The sequence below is a fragment of the Hyaloscypha bicolor genome (genome assembly GCF_002865645.1).
Source record: "Hyaloscypha bicolor E unplaced genomic scaffold K444scaffold_157, whole genome shotgun sequence".
In the NCBI taxonomy this organism is placed as follows: Eukaryota; Fungi; Ascomycota; class Leotiomycetes; order Helotiales; family Hyaloscyphaceae; genus Hyaloscypha; species Hyaloscypha bicolor.
The window spans coordinates 64,413-87,684 of NW_020194659.1; the positions used below are offsets into that span (position 1 = coordinate 64,413).

The 23,272-nt window shown below is 47.1% G+C and overlaps 9 protein-coding genes across 9 annotated transcripts; 3 read left to right on the forward strand and 6 right to left on the reverse strand.

Moving 5' to 3' along the window:
- Nucleotides 1–327: 327 nt before the first annotated feature.
- K444DRAFT_541900 (uncharacterized protein) lies at nt 328–869 on the reverse strand (the record flags this gene model as incomplete). Its single annotated transcript, XM_024875834.1, has 2 exons — nt 328–593; nt 761–869. Coding segments are annotated over 2 exons (375 nt in total), but the record flags the coding sequence as incomplete, so codon positions are not given.
- Nucleotides 870–1,259: 390 nt separating this feature from the next.
- On the reverse strand, nt 1,260–3,419 carry K444DRAFT_171657 (alpha/beta-hydrolase). Its single transcript, XM_024870743.1, has 6 exons — nt 2,979–3,419; nt 2,893–2,934; nt 2,761–2,842; nt 2,481–2,714; nt 1,974–2,435; nt 1,260–1,924 (listed from the first exon to the last, which is right to left on the reverse strand). Exons 1-6 carry the CDS (start codon nt 3,252–3,254, stop codon nt 1,314–1,316), a joined length of 1,707 nt encoding a protein of 568 aa, XP_024730149.1. The 5' UTR covers nt 3,255–3,419; the 3' UTR covers nt 1,260–1,313.
- A 587-nt stretch (nt 3,420–4,006) lies between these two features.
- On the reverse strand, nt 4,007–4,490 carry K444DRAFT_171655 (uncharacterized protein). The gene is made up of 2 exons (XM_024870742.1): nt 4,268–4,490; nt 4,007–4,143 (listed from the first exon to the last, which is right to left on the reverse strand). Exons 1-2 carry the CDS (start codon nt 4,382–4,384, stop codon nt 4,039–4,041), a joined length of 222 nt encoding a protein of 73 aa, XP_024730150.1. The 5' UTR covers nt 4,385–4,490; the 3' UTR covers nt 4,007–4,038.
- A 1,294-nt stretch (nt 4,491–5,784) lies between these two features.
- On the reverse strand, nt 5,785–6,282 carry K444DRAFT_619223 (uncharacterized protein). Its single transcript, XM_024881475.1, has one exon. It carries the CDS (start codon nt 6,254–6,256, stop codon nt 5,930–5,932), a length of 327 nt encoding a protein of 108 aa, XP_024730151.1. The 5' UTR covers nt 6,257–6,282; the 3' UTR covers nt 5,785–5,929.
- Nucleotides 6,283–10,247: 3,965 nt separating this feature from the next.
- On the forward strand, nt 10,248–10,769 carry K444DRAFT_493752 (uncharacterized protein; the record flags this gene model as incomplete). The annotated part of the gene is made up of 1 exon (XM_024873249.1): nt 10,248–10,769. A coding segment is annotated over one exon (522 nt), but the record flags the coding sequence as incomplete, so codon positions are not given.
- Nucleotides 10,770–12,756: 1,987 nt separating this feature from the next.
- Nucleotides 12,757–13,062, forward strand: K444DRAFT_511663 (uncharacterized protein; the record flags this gene model as incomplete). Its single annotated transcript, XM_024873472.1, has 1 exon — nt 12,757–13,062. A coding segment is annotated over one exon (306 nt), but the record flags the coding sequence as incomplete, so codon positions are not given.
- A 922-nt stretch (nt 13,063–13,984) lies between these two features.
- On the forward strand, nt 13,985–15,297 carry K444DRAFT_646806 (uncharacterized protein; the record flags this gene model as incomplete). Its single annotated transcript, XM_024885248.1, has 3 exons — nt 13,985–14,018; nt 14,098–14,381; nt 14,464–15,297. The coding sequence occupies 3 exons, from the start codon at nt 13,985–13,987 to the stop codon at nt 15,295–15,297; spliced, it is 1,152 nt and encodes a 383-aa protein (XP_024730154.1).
- A 104-nt stretch (nt 15,298–15,401) lies between these two features.
- K444DRAFT_702488 (NAD(P)-binding protein) lies at nt 15,402–16,323 on the reverse strand (the record flags this gene model as incomplete). The annotated part of the gene is made up of 4 exons (XM_024888055.1): nt 15,402–15,473; nt 15,539–15,638; nt 15,693–16,227; nt 16,281–16,323. 4 exons carry the CDS (start codon nt 16,321–16,323, stop codon nt 15,402–15,404), a joined length of 750 nt encoding a protein of 249 aa, XP_024730155.1.
- A 3,426-nt stretch (nt 16,324–19,749) lies between these two features.
- Nucleotides 19,750–21,976, reverse strand: K444DRAFT_646808 (uncharacterized protein; the record flags this gene model as incomplete). Its single annotated transcript, XM_024885249.1, has 2 exons — nt 19,750–20,223; nt 20,273–21,976. 2 exons carry the CDS (start codon nt 21,974–21,976, stop codon nt 19,750–19,752), a joined length of 2,178 nt encoding a protein of 725 aa, XP_024730156.1.
- Between the last annotated feature and the right edge of the window lie 1,296 nt (nt 21,977–23,272).

Sequence of the window (23,272 nt, forward strand, 5' to 3'; positions counted from 1 at the left end):
ATACAGCACCCCTGCCAATGCAGGCCATGCCAGCAAGCTCTTGGTTGTCAAAATGGTTTTCGCACTCATTATGGCCCTCTAATCATTCATACGAGGAAAAAGAACATTCGGCGCCGGCTTCCCTAAGAAAGCAGCAAGAGGCTTCCGTCCTTCTTCCGCTTGCCACTCCAGAACCTTTCTCGCTCGCTTCCCTGCCTCAGCTCTCACCCACTGATCGTGCATGGCATAAGTTTCGAGAGTCAACGGGTTGTTTGTGTCTAGCCCAGCACTTTCGCGCAAAAACTTTCATAGTTTCATAAATTGCCTACTAGTACAGCCGGTCCCGTCTTAATGAGAAAACCGTTTGCCAGATACGTCTTGCGGTGGAGATATTGCAGCGAATTGCTCACTGACAGCCCACACCTCTCCTAAGGCTCGCTGATTCAAGATAATTCGGGCGGTTGGAAACATATCCATAAGGTCGTCAACAAACACCAATCCAGGAAAGTCCCGGGTGGCTCCATAGCGATCAAATAATTTATGGAGCACTGCAGAATTATCTGTGGTAGTTCGCGTTCCTCCTTCCGCGCTGCGTCGATAACAAACTGAAGCCGCTCAGGGTAGGGCATAATGTATCCTTTCAGTCATCGAATTATCATGGGTAACTCCCGAATTGCAAGAGGGGGCGAAAGAGTCAGGGGGCGGAACTCCAAAGACAAGTGAGCATGCAGGCTCTTGTTAAGCTCCCGAGCTCCAAGCTGTCAAATAAAATAAAATAAACCCTTCCGTATGGAAATAAGATTATCCATATGCATCGTTGGTGAGAAGTATAGGTATGAAGACTCCAGGGCAGCCTGCAGAGAGCTTGTGGCGCATCTGGGGAGACCAGCAAAATGACCTCAAGGCGGCGATCGGTTTTCTTCTCCCCGTTACCATCTTTAGAGAGTCGAGCCATCGCTAAAACTGGTTTTGGAAATTGATTGAGCACAATGCAGGTTAAAAATTGAAGAAAAAGCCAATGGAGCTTCCTGGACGAAGGAGATATCGAACAAGGTGAGACTCTGAGAGCTATGTGTGAGATCGAGGTAGCCATCGCCTTCTTAGAACTTTATAGTGTATGGAAATTTCTCAGGGGTCCTCACGGAGCGCATATTTGCAGAAAATTAAAGCGTCACTTCCAGCTCATCGCGCATGTAGTTCATTGGTCACGTCGTAATTTCCACTGAGAATTCTCCTTCTTGGGAGAGGCCTAGAATAAAATGAAGATACCCATATATGTGTCATCCCTCCAATTACTGAACACTAGTTGAGTGCATTTCATCCACTATTTACAGCTAGCGAACGATGAGTTTCCAATTCGCGTTCAGAATGCTTATCCCCTCAGCCCTAAATGTGTCCGATTCTGTGTGACTTGTGATGTTCGCTTCCCAAACCATATTCATCGGACTTTCCACGCTGTAGGCAGGCCAAGCAGGCACAGTTGCATCCCTTCCCACCCACCGATTCGGATCAAGGTCATAGACGAAGCTTGCCCAAGACTTGCTCATCAAGCTGCTGAGCTGCGTGTAGCTCTCGCTCCTGTTAGAGAACGGATTGACGGTATATCCAAGGCCTTGAACATTATTGAAGACAAAGGCTACCTCGGTGAAATGCGTGGCTCCCTGAGGCCAGATGCTTGTGGCGGGCACCGCGTTGAATCGATAGCAGTAAGCGGGTACATTGGCTGAAGCCCAGGTATGGCAGGTCAGTCTTCTTCCTGCAATGAACATTTGGTCGCCAAAGTAGGCAGCACTGCGTCGAAACTGGGCACCGTATGGAGAGCCAAGCACGACATCGCCGCCCAGGGTTTGAGAACTTGGTATTCCTTTATTTGGATCAGAAGGATAGGCTTCCAATATCTCCTGCACAATGTCCCCCGGCCATGCATTTTGAGCAGATGTGGTGGCTGTGTGCGTTCAGCTAGAGTGTTCCACTTGTCAGATTTGAAGACTCACTGTTGAGATAGTAAACAAAGTCCGCCGTTTCGTTGATACCCAGGGGACTGAATGCAGTTCCTTCATCCGTATTTGCCCCAGATATCACGGGGACATGAACGAAAGATCCATCTGCCAGCTGCTCACTACCAAGCCTGGCGATGAAGTCGCCATCGAAAGCAGGGCCCCATCCGCTGTTGAACTCGGTTTTGTTGAGGACATTATTTAAAACAAAGAGAGGAAGTCTTCGGAGGCAGTCTAAAGAGTCGGTAGAATTGCTGCATCCGGCAGCTGCCACAAGAAGCGCATACCTAGGTTGGTACCAGTCTGATCCATTGGTTGCCGAAGAATAGACAGGGTTGCCAGACTCCATTATCCCTGCTCGAAAAAGCTTATCGTCTCGACCGTTAAATGCAACCAGGTGAAAGCCAACACTCAGAGCTCCTGCACTTTCACCCCAGATGGTAACTTTGGAGGGATCGCCTGTTTCGGTCAGCGGGTGGTTCATCGTTCCTGCCATTTACATACCTCCAAAACCAGCGATATTCTCTTGAATCCAATGAAGTGCCAACCTCTGGTCCTTGAGTCCAAGATTGGCCACACCTGCTCTTGCAACATCATTTCCATTCAAGAACCCGAAAGGACCAAGTCGATAGGCGATGCTGGCGGCAATAATCGGCTTTCCGATGTTGACGGAATTTTGAACAATGAAGGATAAATTGTATCGTAGATCAGGCGCCCCCCCATCAAAAAACCCACCACCTACATATCTGTCAGTCTCTGGTTACAGCAGAGGAGGCACACTGACCATGGATCCAGACAGCGACCGGCAGACTCGTGTTCTCGTAGCCGGATGGCCGCACCACATTCAGATACAAGCAGTCCTCACTCTGAAGCGGATCGTTAGCTGTATGCCAATTCGGATTAAAGCTCAACTTACTTGCTGGTACCCCACTTGATCACCACCATAGCCAATACATTCCTGTCTCTCTTAGTAATTGCCCGGTCAGTAGCTAAGTGACTCACATATGCGTAGTTTGTCGCCGGAAGCACTCCAGTCCAGGCCCAATTCAATGGCTGAGGATTTGCAAATCGAAGCTCCTCCAAAGGCGGCTGTGCAAATGGGATTCCGAGAAAGTAGTCTTGAGCATACGTCGAGGAGTGCGAGCCGTAATATGAGCCGTTGCGGATTGTTACAATAGGTGCTTGCCCAGATGAGGTGGATTGGTTCCTTGAGACTATTGGGTTGGCGCTGATTGCTGAAGCCAGGAAGGTGAGAGTCAAGAGCGGAGGAAACATCATGAGAAGTTAGCTGGTTTGAAGCTCCAATTCAAAGAAATTGAGATATTTAAAGTTGTGGCATTGGAGTATTTATATCAGACCGCTTAACATCTTTATTTTCGGGCCCGTCCTCATTGAGTACGACTCACATTGCTATTGCGGGGCAGATCTCCACTTGAGAAGCCATGGAAGTCAAAGGCGGCAAATTTCATTGTGATGAAGAACCCTGTGCTTTCCTTTGCCCGAGGAGTCGCCATGATAGCGTCATGCAGGTAAGTTGTGGCGGTACAGATCCCACCCCAACTTCGGCCTCACTTCGGTATTGACCCTGAACGCTCAAGCCCGTGCAGGATGTCAACGCAAGGCCGAGGGCTGATCCCATCTCTTGGAATTCTCTCCGATTACTGGTGGAAGATTCTATCTGCAGGTTAAGACAGCAAAATATGAAATATGTGGGTTATAGAAGTAGGGAGACGTGCATGGAAAGCCAAACACACACGAGGAGAAGGCTAGGTTGCTTTAAATTGAAAACGAACCAGAGACCACGCGAACGGAGAAGAGTCGTAGACTCACTCGTTTGGTCGGAGAAGACCCAACATGTGGCCAAAAGGTAAGGCTTGGTTTTCGAACAACAGTATTAGGCAATGCAATCGAAAGCCGCCCGATAAAATGCACTTCCCAAATTTCCTCTCAGCATCTATAAGACTCCAGAATGAATTCCAGACGCGCCAAAATCTTTAAGCCACAGCTCTCCCGTGCCTGAGTTTCTTGGAGAGGGAATTCTTGATAGGTACTTCCGTGCCATTCATATCCATTGTGGAATCAGGAGGACTCTCGAGCATGTGGCTGGAATGTCGGTATAAGGGTTCAGTCCCACATTATCGAAGAATTTAATCATTTGAAAGAGTTGCTAAATACGGGGAACGAGGGAGTTAGCATTTTGCTCGATCCGGAGTGTTCTAGATAATATTGGGACATTGTCTCTATTCATGAGACGGACAGAGATGGGAAAGGGGTTTCTCCTCATGGCCTACCGGAGCGTTATCCCCATGATACCACTCGCAGACTATCCATCCATCGTGCTCGGAATTATCCACCTGTATGCCATTGGGTCCGTCATTATAGAAACTCCCAGAGCCATACCCGGCCATGATGGTAGTCGGTTTCCATCTGGAATATATCGAATCGGAAGGGAAGGCATTCAGAGAGAAGGGATATTGATTAACGTCAAATTGGAGGTGCGTTCCATTGAGGAAGGCTCAGGAAGTGGCATTGGGAGTGAAGACCGGATCTGCCTGGCCGGCACCAGTGTGATAAGTCTCGACTGGCAAGAGTCAGTGTCGCTCGAGTCCGCAAAGGATGGGATCATCACTCACTTGTCCACCCTTCGTAGGTTCTATACCCGTCCGTAACTACCATGCTGGGATAGAACTCTCGCGTGTTGTTCTGCGTACCAGGTACCCAAGTTTGTCTTCCTGTAATATCTGCTGCGAGGGAGGATACGAGGCCAATGATGGCAGATGCTGCAAGTGCAAACTTAAGAAGGAGTGCCATTGTATCTCCAGTACTGCCTGAACTGAATTGAACTTTTTTGAAAGCTCTGGTCTGCGTATGGATGCCGGGAGGGGGATTTGGGATGTGTTCGCTTCAGCGGAGGTTGACCTCCCTCTTATAGGGAACGCTTTCCATGCGAGGCATCTTTCGACAGCTGCTCCTACCTCGGGCAATGGCTTGTACCTAAGTGAAGTGGTGATGCAACTTGTGATCATCTGCCTCTTCTCGTATTACGGCCGCCGGCACTTTGGCAGAGATCTACACCTTCAAAGGTGGCACGAGATGTTAAGGCCATTTCAGATGTTGCACTGGTCAGCCGCTCCTGGAATTGGATGATCTGTGCTCGGTTGTAGCATCGTGGAATTCAATGCTTCTTCCGAGAAGGTCGTGGAACATGAGGCTTGACTGCGACGTCAAAAACACGAGGTTTTGTAGAACGGGAAGTGGTCGGGACTCGGAAGATTCCCAAGAGCAAGCCGAACAGGGCTAGCCTGAACTAGATAAGGCCGATTTACTCGAGTACGAGAGGGAAAGACTAAAACGACCCCCCCCACGGTGTCGATTGGGAGCAGGCTAGGCGCTCGGACAGGAACACCAAAACTCTGGCTTTTTCTTCATTTTAATTTAACTCTGTAATAAATTAATATAATTTAATACTTGTTTTATTTTCTTATAGCGCTAATTAAACGCTATTTAAATATAAACTTTTTATAAACTTTGGATTAGTAATAGCTCTTTGAATTAAATAAGTTAAAAGTTTTATATTTTATAGCCTATAGATAAGCTTAAGTAAGCCTAGAAATTTAGCGTAAAAGTCCCTAAAACCAGATCTAAGAGCTCTATAAGACTATAATTTATAAGGCCTTATAGGGCTCAAAAACTAAAACTTAATAAATTAGTATATAGACTTCCTAAAATTAAAATATTATTTTAAGGAATCTTTTTATTATAAATTAGAGAGCACGTGATTATAATACAGGGGTTATAATATACTAGCTTAGACTTATATTGAAAAATCTAATTTCAGATTTTTAAAGAGCTCAGGTAGCCAATTAAATACCCCAGCCCCAATCGACACCCCTAATCGACACCGGGGGGGGGGGTCGTTTTAGTCTTTCCCGTACGAGATAACCTTATCTCTCTTAAACAGCCTCAACCGTTACTATTGACGAGATACTGTCCCACCAGCACTTTGGTCCGGAATAAAACGCATCGTGCTCTCCGGGCGTCGTGTGGTGCAAGTGAGCCAGGAAGGTCCAGCGTTGAAGAGTCGCAGCCTCCACGTACAATGTCCTCGAGGCCTCAGCTTTTCCCCACAAATTCTTATATCCGCCTTCCTGACTTCTACAGATGAAGGCATGCTCCGTAGCCCAAGCCCTGGTGAGATGCCAGCGACCACTAACTCGCAAAATTTGTGCGGAAATCGGTGCTAGAAGCAACCCTGTCTGCTTCCTCGCCCATGGGAACATTTCTGGTTCGGTGTTGATTGTGCGGCAGTGTCTTCATATTTTTGGTGAATGTAAGATTATCACCACAAAAAAAAACGCTGCCGCACCTGCGCCCCAGATGCGGCTAGCGCGCACATCCCTCACCGCCCGAGTGAAGCGTACGCCCGATCGCAAGGCCCCTTTGATTAATTATTACGATAATAACGAGCATTTTTCTTGTAGAAAAAATTAGTAGAGTTATAGTATAATGTACTAATAGTAGCTCCTCGTTCTCCATTCAAGGAAACACCTCGTTGCGGGCGAGTTATCTCAAATAATAATAATAAACTACTACTTACCCCGCTATTGAAAACGCTGCCGCGAGCGGCAGCGTTTTTAAGAAAATTGGGGGCAGTTTCCTTATTCAGAACAAGTAATTTGGGTAATAAGAGAGAGAGGCTAACTAATAAGGATATTGATTGCTTGCTAATTAATTGCCTATTAAGTAATCTCCTTACTTCCTTTATTACTATATTACTGGAGAATGCTTGTTGTATTCGGGAATAGCCTGTGCCAGTGAGGAATACATATTATATTCGGGAATAGCCTATGCCACTAGGGAATACATATTATATTCGGGAATGGCCTATGCCACTGGAGAATGCTTGTTGTATTCGGGAATGGCCTATGCTACTGGGGAATGCATATTATATTTGGGAATAGCCTATGCCACTGGGGAATGCATATTATATTCGGGAATAGCCTGTGCCAGTGAGGAATGCATATTATATTCGGGAATAGCCTGTGCCAGTGAGGAATAAGCCAGAAAAGATCCTTTAGTTACTTCCCTTTACTTATATAACTTATAATTAAAAATGTACTTGGGACTCCAGAGCTAAATTAGCTGACTATGCGGGTCGAGTACAGTTTGACAGTTATTATTACTAGTGAGGAATATATGGCCATTCCCAAATGGGCTTTTCCAGTGAGGAATTTAGCTAGTCACGTGCACCGGCAGAAAAAAACGCTGCGTCCTGGCAGCGTTTATTTTCGGAATGAATACAGAAGCAAAAATAAAGACGCTCTACCATTTCGAGCTGGCCAGGTAGCCCTTTGCCCATTTGTTTTCTTTTGTCGTTGCCTTCAGTTGGTCTAAGCTTTGATACCGCAAGGGGCTTACTTCATGGCCTTCTTTGGCCCATTCTCGCCCACTGATAAGTTGAGCGATTAGCATCACTCTCTTCCCCCACAATCGACCCTGCCAATGGCACCCCGGTCGATTTCAAGGGTCGCAGCAGGGCTGCGTCACCTATGGCAGGTCAGAGTAACTGGCATGCACTTTGCAGATCCCAGATCTTACTTCCAAAACGGGTGGAATGCGAAGACAAGATTTTACTTCCATGCTACAAAGTATCGCCCTGCACTGTACAAACCAAACGGGGAAGCGCCGTTCTAAATATGAAGCCATCAAAAATGTCGACTTCGAACCGCCCATTGCGACTAGGGACAATCTCCACGAGGCCGACCCAGAATTTGGTATCCATAATCATTAATATGTCGGCCAAATTCTACAGGTATATCATTTGGCACTTTTCTCATAGCGTTATGACTGACCATGGCTGTAGCATGGCGTGTCCAATTAGATATTGGATCTTTGCCGTTTTTGTATCCCCCTTTCTCTGTTCTCTGCTTTGTGTCGGTGCGACTCTGTGCCTGGTTCTCAATCCGTCGGCGCAACGCTCCTAGCCAAAGGACGCTCAACCTCCGCACAGGCAATCTAACAGTTCCCAACTACACCCTCGGGCTTGTCTACGCCAGCAACGAGATTACATTTGCCAGAATCAGACGGGGCAAATTTTGTCATCTTAAATACATCGATGTTCGCGCCAAACCCTGGCCCGTGAGATCACGCTGCCTGCAACATTCTTCCATAGCTATTTCCCTGTGGGTGGGCTCGCTATTACTCGTGAGAAGGGGATTGTATACGTGTGCACTGGTCCAGGTCGGCCGCAGTCGACGTTTGCAAGGCAAGCTCTGGCTACGCGGATTCGATCACACAGTTTTTGAATGGCACCCTGAAACACAACGCTACTCACGCAACGATCTCCACTGATAATAAATATGTGTTTGTGAGCCAGGAATCCACAAGCAACACCACCTTCCGTGGGGCAGTTGAGGTCTCCCGTGTCCACCGATGCAAGCTGCTACGGGGCCCGAGTTGCAGTCTCCCCGATAGGAAGCAAGTCTGGGTTACTGAAAGAGAGAACAATACGCTCCTCGCGTTTGATCTTATAAAAATGGAGACGGACCACTTAAACGCCCTTCTCGTCGCCGTTCAAATGGGTACTTCTCCTGTCGGCCTCAGGTTCGTCAACAATGGGCGCCATATGGTGACCACAAACTGGAACCGGTTCAACTATACCAACACAGCCAATGTCCTCAGAGTAGTGAACATTGAAGCTGCTCTGAACGTCAAACGAAGTTTTCTCAGGATACCAAGGAGATTACTCCTACTTGAACCTGCAATCTGTCTAGACGGAATGCTCCTGGTTTTCTTTTACAATTTGATAGCAAGGCTATTCAAAGCGTCGATATTGATCATCTATCTTGGGATATGGGACCGGATGGATATCATTAGACTGCCTGATAGCTATTACCAACTCTCAATAACATCAGAGATCTTGTTTCGGAGCTGAAAGAAGATTACTTATTTCTCATCGCGTCTCACAATTTCAGCTAAGGTTTGACAGTACGCTGGCACGGCTTGGTCAGGCCGGTCACTCTTCCAATTTGAGTCCGCGGCTAGCCCAACAAGCATGCGATATCAAATCGGATCGTGTTCTTTTTCGGGTTTTGTACAGTCCGGGCAGATTTCAAAGCAAAAGATTGGGGTGTTGGGGCAATTGGGGAAGGCCATCCAAAAGTTCCCGAGCGACATGAAGGAGATTGACAACACGGGCGCACAGAGACGCATTTCTCGCGCATGAGTACTCAAAACGGCTAGACTGGGAACTCTCTTTACCAACTAGAAACCATCCGCATCTCATGATGCGTGAAACTTTTCGGATGAGTCTGCACAGACGTAGATCTCACACAATCCCAGGCTTACATTCAAATCTTGGCGGAAGAAACGTTGTTTCATGACCGCTCGGGAGAACTTGAGATGCCATGCTTCCATCAACACAAGTGTTCTCCGTCTATGCTCGGCATAATCTCATCCTCTTTTGGGCTGGAGTCGCTCGCCTATTCAAGCTTTCACGCATCCATCCGGTCTTGCGATGAAGCGCAATGCCTTCCGCAGGCGGGATATATATCACGAAATCGAGCCAGAAAGTAATTCTGCATATCTTCCAGTGTGTCAAATGAATAGAGTAAAATAGAATAATGGCCATTACTCTTATTTTAGTCAAGTATAAAACCCGTTACTCTTATTTTATTCATATATTATTAAAGTTATTCATGAATATTCATGAATAACTTGAATAACGCACGTGATCTATACACGTGATAGAGCTAGCCTAGTCAGGTAAGACTCCGGGAGGGCACGCACCTAGCGCCACCTCACCACCCAATCAGGTAGTAATGGCGCTTGGTAAGCGAATCGAACCTTAGTAATACTTCTAGTTTATTATTATAGAAAATTAGTATTTAAGTACCCTTATATAAGTACTAGCTTACCTTATATAAGGCTGCTTAATAGGTATCTTAGTTCTTTTTTAAAAATTTAAATATATATTAATTTATTGCAACCACGTGACTTGTGTGATTATTCATGGTTATTCATGGTTATTCATGAATAATTATTCTATTTTACTCAACTTATTTAAGCTACTCGTTACTCATATTTTATTCAAGTTATTCATGAATATTCATGAATAACTTGAATAACTTGAATAATCCTTTGACACACTGATATCTTCAAGTCACTCTTTTGCAACTCTCCTTTCTAACCAATTCAATCTGTTTCAAGATAGTACTTTGTAATCCAACTCCGACAATAATGCATTCTTCGTTCTTTCCCTTGGCATTTGCCACCATAGCCAATGGCCATGGAATCATCACTTCTCCTACCGCACGTTCAGCTGGGGCTGCCATGAAAGCAGTCTGCGGTCAGCAAGTCACCGACAACCTCCAATCAAATGAGTACGGAGACATCCAGCAACTCATCGAAATCGGTGCCTCACAGAAGGATTTTCACCCCGCTTCATGCGACGTCAGCCTTTGCAAGGGCCTGCAGTTCGACGACAACTCTGCCAACATTCAGAACTTCACCGCCGGCCAGGTGGTTCCTATCAAAGTCGATATTCAAGCCAAGCATACCGGTACAGCGAATGTCTCCATCGTCGATACGGCGTCGAACACGATGATAAGCAAGCAACTCATCTACTTTCCAGTATATGCGAGTACAGCGACAGATATTCCAAAGAACCAGACACAATTCAACATCACAATGCCTGACGTCAGTTCACAATGCTCGACCGCGGGCGTCTGTGTTGTTCAATGGTTCTGGGACTCCAGGGAATCCGACCAAACCTACATAAGCTGTATTGACTTTATAATGTGATGGGAGAGGGCAGGAAGGAGTGAAAATATCGCGGCAGGCGAGCGGAGCATTTTCAAAGCCCTGTTTTTGTCTAAATTTTGTAATTTCCTTCGTCTACCTGTTTTTCGGGGCGGGGAGTAATGTGATAGTGTGAGAAGATACCCAGGGTGCATGCGAATAATTAATTTTGTCATTTCTCTCTCGTCCCCTCCATAGACTTTCTATTATCAAATGGCATTTGTCAGATCCTTTTCCATGAAAGTTATTACAGTACCAATGTTATCATGGCTCATCTCTCCACTCATCCACGCCGGATTTCCTTAAACAACAACTGATTCGCCTATGAGGCGGGTGTTGACTTCAATGTCTGCCATAATGAAGTACAACTCAAAAAAATTCAACCAAGTAACCAGAAAGGAGACGAAAGCAGTAATATAAGAAGTCAACGCCTCATATATTATAACCCTTTTTATGGGATATCGGCGATACCTGGTGAACATTTTTGATTGTGCTTATCTTGAGATACGATTGACTTGGTTGAAACGAAGTGCGTACAGTCATTGATATCAACTTGGAAGAAAGGAAAGATTGCTGGCAACCCTATTGGGTCTGCAGCATAGAACTGTTTGCCGCTAGCGTTTGACAGTGTGTCAAAAAAAAATCAAGGCTAATTAATTATAATTAACTATAGTTAATTATAGTTGATTATGATTTGATTCAGCAAATTTTGACTTGATTTGATTTGATTATGATTATAATTAATTATAATTAACTATAATCATTACGTGATACTAAGAAAACTTGAATTTCTCAAGTAACTTAAAAGATTATTAAATAACTAACGGCTATATTAATAAGGTATAAACAAAACTTATAGAATATATATAAGAGTATAAAGCTAGTCTAAATCGGGTGTAAAAAACTGGTTATCTTTCTTAGAAACCTCTTCTTTATCTTTTTTATCCTTATTTATCCTTTTTTATTTCTCCCTATTTTGAGGGATATTAAAGTTAATTAAAGATTATTGAGACATTTTCGAATATATCGAGTAAAAACAAGTAAGTTTATAGTCGAAATCTTCTTAATTGGAGCTATAATTGTTGAGATATTTATATATAAAGTAAAGGGAGAAGAAAGCAACCTGAGGAAAATCACTTATTTATATGTAAATCCTCTAGAATCTAGAAGATTATTTAATAAGCGTCTAATTAGATAAAACCCTCTAATTTTAAAGCGTCTATTTGTAAGAGACCCTATTTTTAGCTAATTTATTTATAATAATAAGATTTATAAGGTGGCGAAGAATTACTAGAAAATCGAGGAGGTTTTAGCGCCTTCGGCTCGCGCCGCTTCGCTTACCAAGCAGCGCGATACCCGATTTAGTAAGGAGCGCCTTAAGCGATACCGGATACGGACTAGCCTAAGCCTAATTTTAGCCTTATCTCGCCTTCGAACCTCCGAGCGCACGTGTACGCTCACGTGACTAAATAATTAACTATAATCAACTATAGTTAATTATAGTTGATTATGATTTGATTAAGTAGATTTTGACTTGATTTGATTTGATTCAGAGGCTATAATCAAATCAAACTAAATCATTTGACACACTGGCGTTTGACGATCTCTCTCTTGGCTGTGGCGCAACACGTCCTCATTACATCACATCACAACACTTCACGAAACTGTCGAGGTTCACGGTGCTTGGTCTCCACCTCAGTATTTTCCATTTTGATCACTTCAAGTTCAGTTGCCCGGTCTCCAACCGCATTTTCACTGATCGAAATCCCCGGGACTCCACAACATCACATCCCTGAAAATGACAGCCGAACGACTCCTCAAACCTTGAAAACCACGGCCGCAAAAGGCCTATATCATCAAAAACGCCAACCTCTGCGACCCTGTCTCTGGCACCATTTTCCCCAATTGTACCGTCAAAATCTCATCCGGGGTGATCATCTCGTCACAACACATGGAAAATGCTTACATCTTTGTCCCCTCGACTTTTTGTTTTGGAATAGATCTTCTGGGTCTTCTCGGTATTGCACAAACGAAAGAGTTTGCATTGAGAGCGCAGGTCTTGAGTCCGAAGGCAATCCTACAAAGTGCCACCATCAATCCAGCTCGGAAGTTTGGACTGTCGGACTTTTTGGGTCAGATCAAGGCCAACTTTGCTGCTGATATGCTCATTCTGAATGAGCATCCGTTTGACAATACCTCTATATTTGACAATCCAGAAAATAATTTCTTAGCTGTGATCAAAGAGGGGAGAGTATTTCATAGCCTTTCGTCGAAATTGCCGCAGGATGCTGTGGATTCGGACATTCGATGCGTATGATTGAGTAACGAGGGTCCGACGGTCAAACTACATATGAACTTGGAGGTTTTAATTCTAGAACAAATCGAGGGAATTTTCGTTGAGAGTTTTTCTCAAATGTTCCACGTTGACTTGGGAGATCGAGAATTTAGTGCCGCTTTTTATGCCCACCGCGAGTGCTCAGCCAGTTTCTCCGCGCCTAGCCTCGCCTGGTGCGCTTACACACTATGATTAGTCATCTTCATGAACATTACAAATTCGATATACTTCTGCTGACGGTTCTTTGCTCTACTCGAAATGATTGTCAATATACAATACGCGGTCAAACCACCTCAGATCTGGCTTCAGCACTGTACGTGACCATATATGCAAATCATTAGCCATTGCCTGCTTTCGGGATAGTGTGCGTTGTGGCAAGTAATGTCGAGCTGCTATACGTTCCTGACCACGTACATCCCATCACACACCCTGGGACAAGACTTCGTACCGTCTATAGCGCCATGCGGCCTTCTCGAGAGGGAACGAAATTCGAATTCGTTGTGTCGACTCCGTCTCACAACGCAGCTGCACAAAAGAACACTCAGCAACTAGTGCGAAAACATGTTATGCGTCCTTGGAAAAGGCGGAAACCTCCCCCACGGACAGTTATATTACAGGATGAGGATTTGGCTGAATATCTTGCCCAAAGACAGCGTCATCGTAAGGCATCGGCTCTGGCTTATTTTAGATACTTTACTCACAAGCTCATTCAGTGGACAGCACCTCCTCTTCTTCCTCTTCTTCCGCATCACCCGCTCCTCCGATACCCGAGCCTTCGGGGGCTTTACTCATGGTACCCACAGGCTCGCCCTCGATTGCTGCAGCCCTGCTTGGAGCTTCACGTTCGAACCCATTTGGAAGATATCCGATCAACATGAGCAGTAGAGAACTTGAGCTGGTGCATCATAGTAAGTTGTTGTGACCGATCTCTGCTCTGTTCACTCTTTTGCGAATTAATGCGACAAGACTGACTTCGTGTGATCTAAGTTTGGGCTTCCGGCCAGGTCGCTTTCCAGCCCTTCAGAAATTACTGGTTCTCACTGGGAATGGTTGATCCCGCTGCGATGCATCTCGTAATTGCAAACGCAGCAATGCACCGGAAAACTTTGCGTACCATTCCAAGCCCAGAAGACGATATTGTTGAATTGACTCATGTACAAGCTGCCATGACATCTGTCAATCAGCGAATTAGAAATGTCAATCAGAAAGTTACGGATGAAATGTTAGGAGCTATTCTCGGGGTCCGTAGAGCCATGCTCAGGCAGATTTACGTCCGGCTAACTTGATAAAGCTGATGTGTCACGCTGTTAGCCATAACTGTCCCGTAATGATTCCTGCTGACTTGGTCTTTAGTTTATTGCTCTCCGGTTCGACCATTTTACTCGGCACTTTGCCGGATTTCAGATCATGTTAGACCTTCGTGGAGGTCTGCTGTCAATAGAGTCTGCCACTTACATCAGACTATCATTGTTCTGGATTGAGCTCAATGCCTGCGCTGCTCAAGACACTATTCCTCGCTTTTCACCTCCGTTCCACGTCATCAAAAACCCGTATTCGGCTGTTCACATTTCCCGTGGTTTGCAGCATCGAGACAAGGCCTTGCAGGTTAGCGGAGTTCCCTCCCTTCTGTCATCAGTCGAAATACTGGATGCATTCACTGGGCTCAGTTTCTTGATCGCGGCGTTGACGGTGGAGCCTCCGCTAAGGATTCAGTGGGATGATGATAACTTCCCCGGATTTGGTTTTTATCCCACTCTCCATAGACTGCTGACTATCCAAGCAGCCGCTAAAGGGAAACCCCCCGCGGATGCTGTGCAAGAAATGTGCAGACTGGGTGCCATTTTCTTTCTTGCTGAAGTTAGAAGGAAATTTGGTATAGCACCCGTTGTGACCAATGTGCAAGCTACAAAACTACACAACCTTCTCGATGGCAATGAAATGCTCTGGGTTGAGGAGCTAGACAGTGTCCGCACGTGGACTATTATAATGGCTGGCTGTGCCGCCGACAATGAAGCAGACCGTGCTTGGGCCGTGAAAGCGTTATTACGGTCCAGAGTGTCACTGGTATATCGAAACTGGGATGAAGTCATGGACGTAATTTCTGAGATGTGGTGGATCGATGAAGTCTTCCAGTTGAAGTCTCAAGATTTGCTGTCTGAGTACTTGAAGCTGTTCATCGCACCATAGATTTCAAATAAAAGCTTTCTAACAGGTTTCCTATTGCTCCCTGATTCGCTAACTACGAACTTGAAAACGAAGTAATTTATTAAGTTGTCCAGCTACTCTCTAGCTTACCAGTTGTACTGGGTCTCATCGAATGATTGAAAGGTGCCAGATATGCTCTCCCGGGTCGCGTGGTCAAGCTTCGGCAGATGTCAGTAATGGACTAGCAATAGAAAAGGTATCTAAAGAATAAAAAGGGCATTACCTTCGACAGCATTCCATTTATGCTCTGCTCGACAGTAACGGGGGCTTTTTCCATTCCGACGGATGTCGCTCCCAGATTCCCCATGTCTGTCTGAACCCATCTATCATAACGCCAAAGTCAGTTTTGCCTTAACCAAAGCTCGGAAAGTACTTACCCAGGACTCATGACAAAAGCAGTAAGCTCGGGATTTTCAAAGTGGATCTTGCGAACCATGTAGTTTACTGCGACTTTCGACATGCCGTACGCAGTGGCGGGCAAAGGGAGAGATTCCATGTCGCCGAGGCTTGCTACCCCGCTAGAGAGGGCCATAAACATTGGATGTGACGAAGTCTTCAGCAGTGGCCACACAGCTTGGAAGAGGACAATAGTGCCAACTACATTGACCTCGAAATGTTCTCGAACTTCGCTAATGGGTGTAATTGTCGCCGGTCCGTAATATTTTGAGATGCCAGCATTTGCCACAACTGTATCAATCTTGTTGATGTTGTGTTGGGTTTGAAGAACATCGATGGCTTTCTCAGCTGAGGCGTCGTCGTTACTGTCGATGAACACAACAATAACTTTGCTGCCAGGCCCGGTTGAAAGCGACTCGAGCGATTTGGAAGACGAGTCAGATGGATTTCTGACACCAGCAACGACAACTGTGTTCGGTCGTTGTATAAGAGTTTCGAGCAACCCTCTACCCAGTCCTAAATCATGCAGTTAGTTTGGACTAATGATTTTGATATAGGCCGCGACATACCTCGATTCGCACCGGTTATGAGGTAAGTCTTCGTAGAATCCATTTTGAATAGATAAAACACAACAAAGGTTTGAGGATATTTGGAAAAAGCCAATGAGAGTCTTGGTAGTGAGGTTAAAGATTCAATCAAATGTTGGTGATGCGATTCGAATCTCTTTCTTGAGCAAGAAGGCTTGATTTATAGCTCACGAAAACTCGGTACAACCATGCAGATATGATTACACAGCTGCTTAGAAATATATTTGTTAGTATGCAGCTTTTCAAGGGCTTTTCAGCCAAAGCCAATTTGACGTCGTTCGTATATAACATTGAATCGTCGGCAGTATGCACCAGCCAACCCCATTTGCCAAATTGGGCTTGGTGCCTGCATTTCATTTCTCGCTTCTTCAGGGGTTGGCTCGCTAAACGTGGTCATTTTGAGGGCCCACCCCAATGAGTCTGCCATTAGCACGGCCGAAATGCAAGCAACAACCCCATTTACCACTTTGGGCTGAAGCCTTCTACCCAGCTCCAGCGGTTTTGGTGGCAACCATATTTGCCTTGTAAGCAACAATATTTCTCGGCCTGTATGCAAGGAGCTCAACAGGGAAGTGGCGCAAAGGCACTCCCGAGGTAGCGGATATGAAGGGACGAGCAAATACAGACAAGATTGTCTTCCGGTTTGTAATAAAAGGCCTACATTCCAACTCTCTTCTCTTTTGTTTTTCTACATAAGCCCTTCTCCCACAGAAACGCCATTGGAACACTTCAAAAGTTCGATACTTCGGTGCACTCAATACCTTTATTTCCCATTTCGATGTAAATTTGTACTTCATTATGACGTTTGCATTTTTTTCTTCTTTTCCAGTGATGAACCTGGAGGTTGTGCAAAACTTTTGAAGTGTTTATAACACAATTTCGTCCCAGCGAAACGGAATTGTAAGAGCGGCGCATTTATACCAGGGCATTGTACCAGCCTTCCACGCAGGATCTCGTGCCAAGATCTAAGTTCCAGCTCCTTCTTTGTAGGGGAAGAGAAGATTTGCCACCCACCGTGGGAGAAATGACGCACCGACGTCATAGAAGCTCGCCTCACCTTCGCCACTCTCGCCCACGAACGATGGTGCCCAAGCTTTACCGCATCACAGACCAATGAAACGCTTCCTCTTTTACTGTGGCAGAAATGAGAAAATGATGCAAAGTTGTTGCTTACCCTTTTAACTCGTTACTAAGCGAGGGAACCAATAATTCGGTCGTTACACGGCCTCATACAACTACATTACAAAGGTAAGCAGCGGAGATATGAATTGGCGAATGAGGGGACTCCTTTGTCATATTCGAATATTAAAAGTTTGCATATAGGGACAAGAGAAAGAGCTTCGAGGAACGGAATGTAACCTAACTAATGCTCTGTCTAACATCTAATTCTTAACAATGGTTTGCGTCAAAAGTCCTGTCATAGTTTGTGGTGCACTTTTCCTCCCACTACAAGTCGCTTTCTCCTTCTCACCCTCAACCTTCCTTGGCCTAGCATTCCCAGCTCCTCGGGCTTTATCCACAGACCCCACCATCCCCACCGCGCACTCAAAATTCAACTCCCTCGTCCAATGCGCCCTAGACACTGGAATCACTACCCGCAGCCCCTTCGACAACACCACCACCCCATTCTCCTTCGAGTTCTTCTTCGCCACCGATTCAACTCCCCTATACAAATACCACTACACGCCATCCTTCCTCTCCGATACCTCACTTGGCGTGAAAACCGCTGACGGAGACACGATTTACTGAATCGGGAGTTGCACGAAACTGCTTACTGTCTATGCGTTTTGGATCGCAGATGGAGATACTAAGTTCAATGAACCGATTACAAAGTATGTGCATGAGTTACTTGCTGCTAGTTACGATGGCAATGAAGATTCTGTGAAGAGGATTGCGTGGAGCGAGGTTACGATCGGTGCGTTGGTGAGCCATCTGGCTGGTCTTGGTCCTGATTCTATGTGCTTCATTCCCGTTCCCATTCAAATACAGCCATTAAGTTGTTGCTATAGATGACTGGGTTGTTATCTCCCGGGTCGACTTCCTCTTCTCAGAACTCGGCCTCCCACAGTTTAATCCAGACGAGACCCCCCCCCGGGTGGCACACCACCTCTCTGCTCTCGCTCACAGTTCCTCACTGGCTTCGCAACTTTCCCAAGCCTAGTGTACTGCAACTCAGCATTTCAGATTCTCTCATATGCATTAGAAACTATCAACGGTCAAGACTTCGGCAAGACGATGTCCGAAAAGATGTTCAAAGCTCTCAAACTTACACACACAAGCTAAGTCAAGCCCGATGATGCGCTGGGAGTGATTCCCGATGATACAAACACTACGCATTGGAGCTACGACCTCGGGGAGCTGTGGCCGTAAGTGAAATCTTTGTTCAAAGTGGTGTCTTGTACTGGGTTTCATGGTATAGAACAGGAGGCGTCTGGTCCAGCACCCACGACCTGTCCACCATCAGGCGTTCAATCCTCTCCTCTTCCGGCAGCTGGGTCGACTTTCACACCAGAGACGGAAAGCTCAGCGCCTATGCTAGCTAGCTGGTCCTTATCCCCGACTATGGCGTTGGGTTCGCCGTGCTCGCTGCCGGATTCTCGATAAATGTAGATGTACTTGTGGGACTTGCCGTTGATGCGTACTTCGACGCGTTAGAAGATGCCGCTAGATTGCAGGCCGCTCCGGTGTTGACGGGACAGTATGCGGTGAAAGGTGGGGAGGTGAACTCGAGTTTCTCGTCGACGAGCGAAGGGGGCAGCCTTGGATTGGGATTGGTGATGGATCAGCAACGGGACGGCATTTCCGGGGGTATTTCCGATCTTTATTTCTTTGGCGCAAGGGAACTTTGGCGGCAGAGTTGGGGATGCTTCGGAACGGTACTGTCTTGATCGACCCTGCAGATGCCAATGTTCGGCTGTACCCAACAACGCTGACAACTTCTATTTCCAGAGGGGACAGGGTGTCTTCTAGGGCTGTCTTTGGAGTTATCTCGAACGTCACGGATCCAGATCTGGTACCTGATTCGACTTCAGGGTGGATCATTGCGGATGCAACTGTGTATGGGAAGGCAGGAGCCGACGAGTTCATCTTTTCACTTGATGAGAAAGGGGGTGTTGAGAGTGTGGAGTATCCTTACACGCCGCAGACGTCTGCGAAGGTTTGATGGGATGGTAAATTTGAGAAGTTTAGGAGTAATAGTTGGGTTGGTTCAGACTTCTGATGTACGATGTAGATGAGAGAATGATCTACCACCTGATACTTGGGGAAACGGAAGTAACAAAAGACACATTTCTCTGACCCAAAATATACATATATACATTATGTTAAAGAACCCTATGTACTATCTCGTAACTCGTCGTCCACTCACTCATCAACTTGTAAATCCATCCCGTCTGGAGCGCCATCTGTATTCTCCTTCCGTTCCGTTCTCCGTTCTCCATTCGATCAAATATTACGATTTCCCCGCGGTTCTCACTGCTTTCATCCACTCCTCCTCCCCAAGATTATCCAATCCGTGTCTGACTATATCATATACCTGCCTCTCGCTCTCTGCACCAAAGAGTTTGCCTTCCATGGCTGTGAGGTATGCGACGCCTGCACGGACTAGAACCGCGTCGCCTTCGAAGACCATTACGTCCCACAGTCTTGTTGCATTATCCAAACTTAGGGATTCGGTGAAGAGGGATGTGAAGACGTCTTTGAGGTAGACATCATGGTTGAGGTTCAATTGGGGGGATGTGAGGTGTGTCTGTAGCCGAGGTGATTTGAGCTTCAGTGTTGATAAGAGGAGAGAGTATGCTCGTGATGTTGCGCCTGGGTCACCGGTATGGAAGGAGAGTGGTAAGGGTCGGTTGAGAATGTTGGAGAGTGCGCAGAAAGCAGATGAAGGTGTGGGCAGATTGAGAAGAAGCAAGGCGGCGATTGTCTGTAGTGTGTTAGATATGGAGAAAACCCAAGGAAGAGAGAATGCTTACACTTGTCCCGTGAATATATCCAACATCACTGCGGTACATGGCGTATGCTTTCAAAACATCCAATAGAGAGCTATGCAGCGGCCCATCCGGCTGAAAGATTTTCAACTCGGGATAGGTCTTCCGGACATCATGTTCAATCTTATTCAGCCAAGACTTCTTCATCTCCTCGTCTGCAGACAACTGGGAGCCCCTCTTGATCGTTGTCTCTAAAGCCTGCGCTCGACGAAGAGCAGCTGTGTATGAAGAGTCTGACAAACCGAGTTCGTTCCCAATTGCCTTCGTCCACACATCACCTCGACTCCTGGGAGCAATGCCCCTCCACCAGAGTTCTCTCGTTCGTTTCTGGCGTGTTGCCACATCCCAATTCGGTAGAACATGCTCTTCCCAGATCCGCAGCAGGGAACTGGCAGTGTCATCTCTGCAGGTAGTCTTTGCATTTCGTTCCGCCTCTTTCCTCTTTTCCGCTTCGGCGGCTTGTGCCATCATCCTCTGGTATTCCTTTAGATGTCGCTTCTCTTCGGCGGGATCTTTGGGAGGGAGCCAGGATGGACGTGTCCGAGACAGAACCGCTTCCTTCTCCTTCGATATTGGTAGAGGATCAATCATGATATCAGTCCTTCGCAGAGGTGGTAATTCAGCAATCGCAGACTTGACTCGGGGTTTGTCGATGGTAGGTCGATTTGTGCTGTTGAAACTCCTCCGCTGCCTTGGATCCCCCTGCTCTTCCGTGTCTGCATGTGCCTCCAATGCCTCCGTCAATGCTTTGGCTTCTTCGCTCAATTCTGACAGCGCAACTGTCCAACTCTTTGCTCGGCCCTTAGCGAAGGCATCGTGGCTGATTGGGAACTGGCCCATGCTCGCTCCGCGCTGCATCCCATTTCTCGGAGATTTTGGTGATCGTAATTCTCCCTGCTCAGCAGGTCTCGGTGATGTTCCATTGCCTAGGCCCTTGGTCTTGTCCTTCTGGGGTCTCTCCGGACTTGTGGATGTAGACGGGGGCGTGCTGAGGGTTCGTTGTTGAGGAGGCCGTGGTGAAATCGGGACGTTCTCGAGATAGCACTCATCCGGGACATCATCTCCATCATCCTCATCGCACTCCTTTTCCAACTCTTTTGCAGACTTTCTTTCCCGATTCGACTGCCAACTGCCCCTCCTTGTCTTCAGTGAACTTGTGGAGAGATTATAGCGCGGATTCATCGGTATATTCGGACTTGAACTGCGGTTTCGTTTCATTACTGGGAAAGATGTTGTATTCGGGCTACTGAAACCTCGCCGAGGCATGCCAGCTCCGTTAGGTATGGGCTGCAATCCCAAGCCAACGGACGTCGCGCTCTTGACCTGGCCTCGCAGGCTCGGATACGCGGGTCGAGGCTTTCCAGCGGTCAATTCCCTCTGTACTCGATTGCCGTGTGTGGTGGCCATCGGGATGCGCTTCCTCTGCTTTGCCGTCGTCCGCAGATCGCTGGCAAAGGTGGCATCGTAGGGGTTGATGGTCGTCTTCACGGCGAAGTCGCCAATCTCCGCCTCGGCCCTGGACTCGTCATCCAGGCCGATTTCCTCGAAATTGCCGACATCAGAGAGCACGGTGTTGTCATCAGACTGGTATGAGGAGTGGAAGGACGAGGATTTCGAGGACTTCGAAGAGGTGAGGTCGGGGGGAGAGCCGGGGATGGGCGAATGGATGCCCGCATCATGGAAAGTCATATTCGCATCTTCGAACGACGACGACGACGCCGGGGACGTCAGAGTTCGGTGTAGAGTCGCTATCTTGGCGGTTGTGGTGTTGTCCTTGGGATGAAAGGTCAATGTTTCAACGCGAGGTTCGGACGGCCCCTGAGTACCGGTAGCGGATGGGATGGGATTGGGGGCGTCGCAAAAGCCGCGCGACAGATTTGGGTGGGTGGGCGAGAGCGAACGTTTTGGGTTTCGACTATGAAATAAGAGTAAAACGACCGTGACCGTACTGGTAAGGGATATTAAACGTTATTGTCGGTCGGGGGGGTGCTGCAGAAGCTGTGTGAGGCATCAAAACGAGAGTGACGGTGAAGAAGGAGATGGAGAAGGAGAAGGAGTGAGTGAGTGAGTGGTGAAAACTGGATGTTGATTTCCTTCGTCGCTCCTTCCCTCCTCCGGGCCTTTCCAGGCTCCTGGCTCCTCCTGGTCCTGGGCCGAAAATAATGCTGGTGTGCTCTGGGCTTCTGGCGGCCTTCTCTCGCGCTTGTCCGCCGGCTCCCCTGGCTTCTCCTGAATTTGGCCGCGCCGGGATTGGCTCCAAGTCGTTCCAGGTGCTCACCACCGAAATGAGATGGGGCACAGCGAGATTTGATTGGGAGGGATAGGAGGGAGAGGAGGGAGAGAGATGTATAAATTAATTGTGCACGCTGCTGCGCAAGGAGTCCGTTCGTGCTAGAGGCGTGTTTAATTCTTGTCTTGCATCATCGACTAGACTTCGAGGGGGTGGGAGGGGGGTGGGAGGGGGGCCAGAGGAGAGGAGAGGGTGTTGGGTTCAACACGAAGCCGTGCGGGAGGTCAGCATAGTTATATTGACCTGACCTGCAAGTCCACGCTCGCAGCCTGTCGTCATGAACTACCTGGCTGGGCGGCCGTGAGGGTCAAGCATTTCTTGGTTTTTGCTTGTTGTCAGCGTCTTGCTCCCCACTTCTTTCAACCACCGGTGCGCTGGACCAACGGCAGCCAGGTAGCTTAACAGCCCTCAACAGCCTCTGAAACCGCCGACCTCTCACCGTCCTTCATTCATGGTGAAAGAGCAGGCGGCGTGCTGCAGGCCATGGCTTCGTGGCTGGGCGTGGCGTTGATCAAGAAAATCGGAAGCGGGGAGGCTGGACGATGGGCTGGGCTGGGATCTCCAGCTGAGGGGCAGGCAGAGGGGTTGGCAATTACGAGGCCAGGCCGGACAAGGCCTTGATGTCCCGAGTTGATCGAAACAATTGTTCTGGATTCCGAACTTCAATTGCAGATCGAAACATCTCGGGTGCTTCA

Bases quoted from the DNA above. Each gene is read 5' to 3' on its own strand.
- K444DRAFT_171657 (XM_024870743.1), bottom strand. From the start codon at position 3,254: ATGATGTTTCCTCCGCTCTTGACTCTCACCTTCCTGGCTTCAGCAATC. The intron at 2,935-2,978 runs GTGAGTCACTTA...TAAGAGAGACAG, and splicing joins CGGCGACAAACTACGCATAT to GAATGTATTGGCTATGGTGG. The intron at 2,843-2,892 runs GTAAGTTGAGCT...GATCCGCTTCAG, and splicing joins ATCAAGTGGGGTACCAGCAA to AGTGAGGACTGCTTGTATCT.
- K444DRAFT_171655 (XM_024870742.1), bottom strand. From the start codon at position 4,384: ATGGCCGGGTATGGCTCTGGGAGTTTCTATAATGACGGACCCAATGGC. The intron at 4,144-4,267 runs GTAGGCCATGAG...CCCCGTATTTAG, and splicing joins ATCATGGGGATAACGCTCCG to CAACTCTTTCAAATGATTAA.
- K444DRAFT_619223 (XM_024881475.1), bottom strand. From the start codon at position 6,256: ATGTTCCCATGGGCGAGGAAGCAGACAGGGTTGCTTCTAGCACCGATT.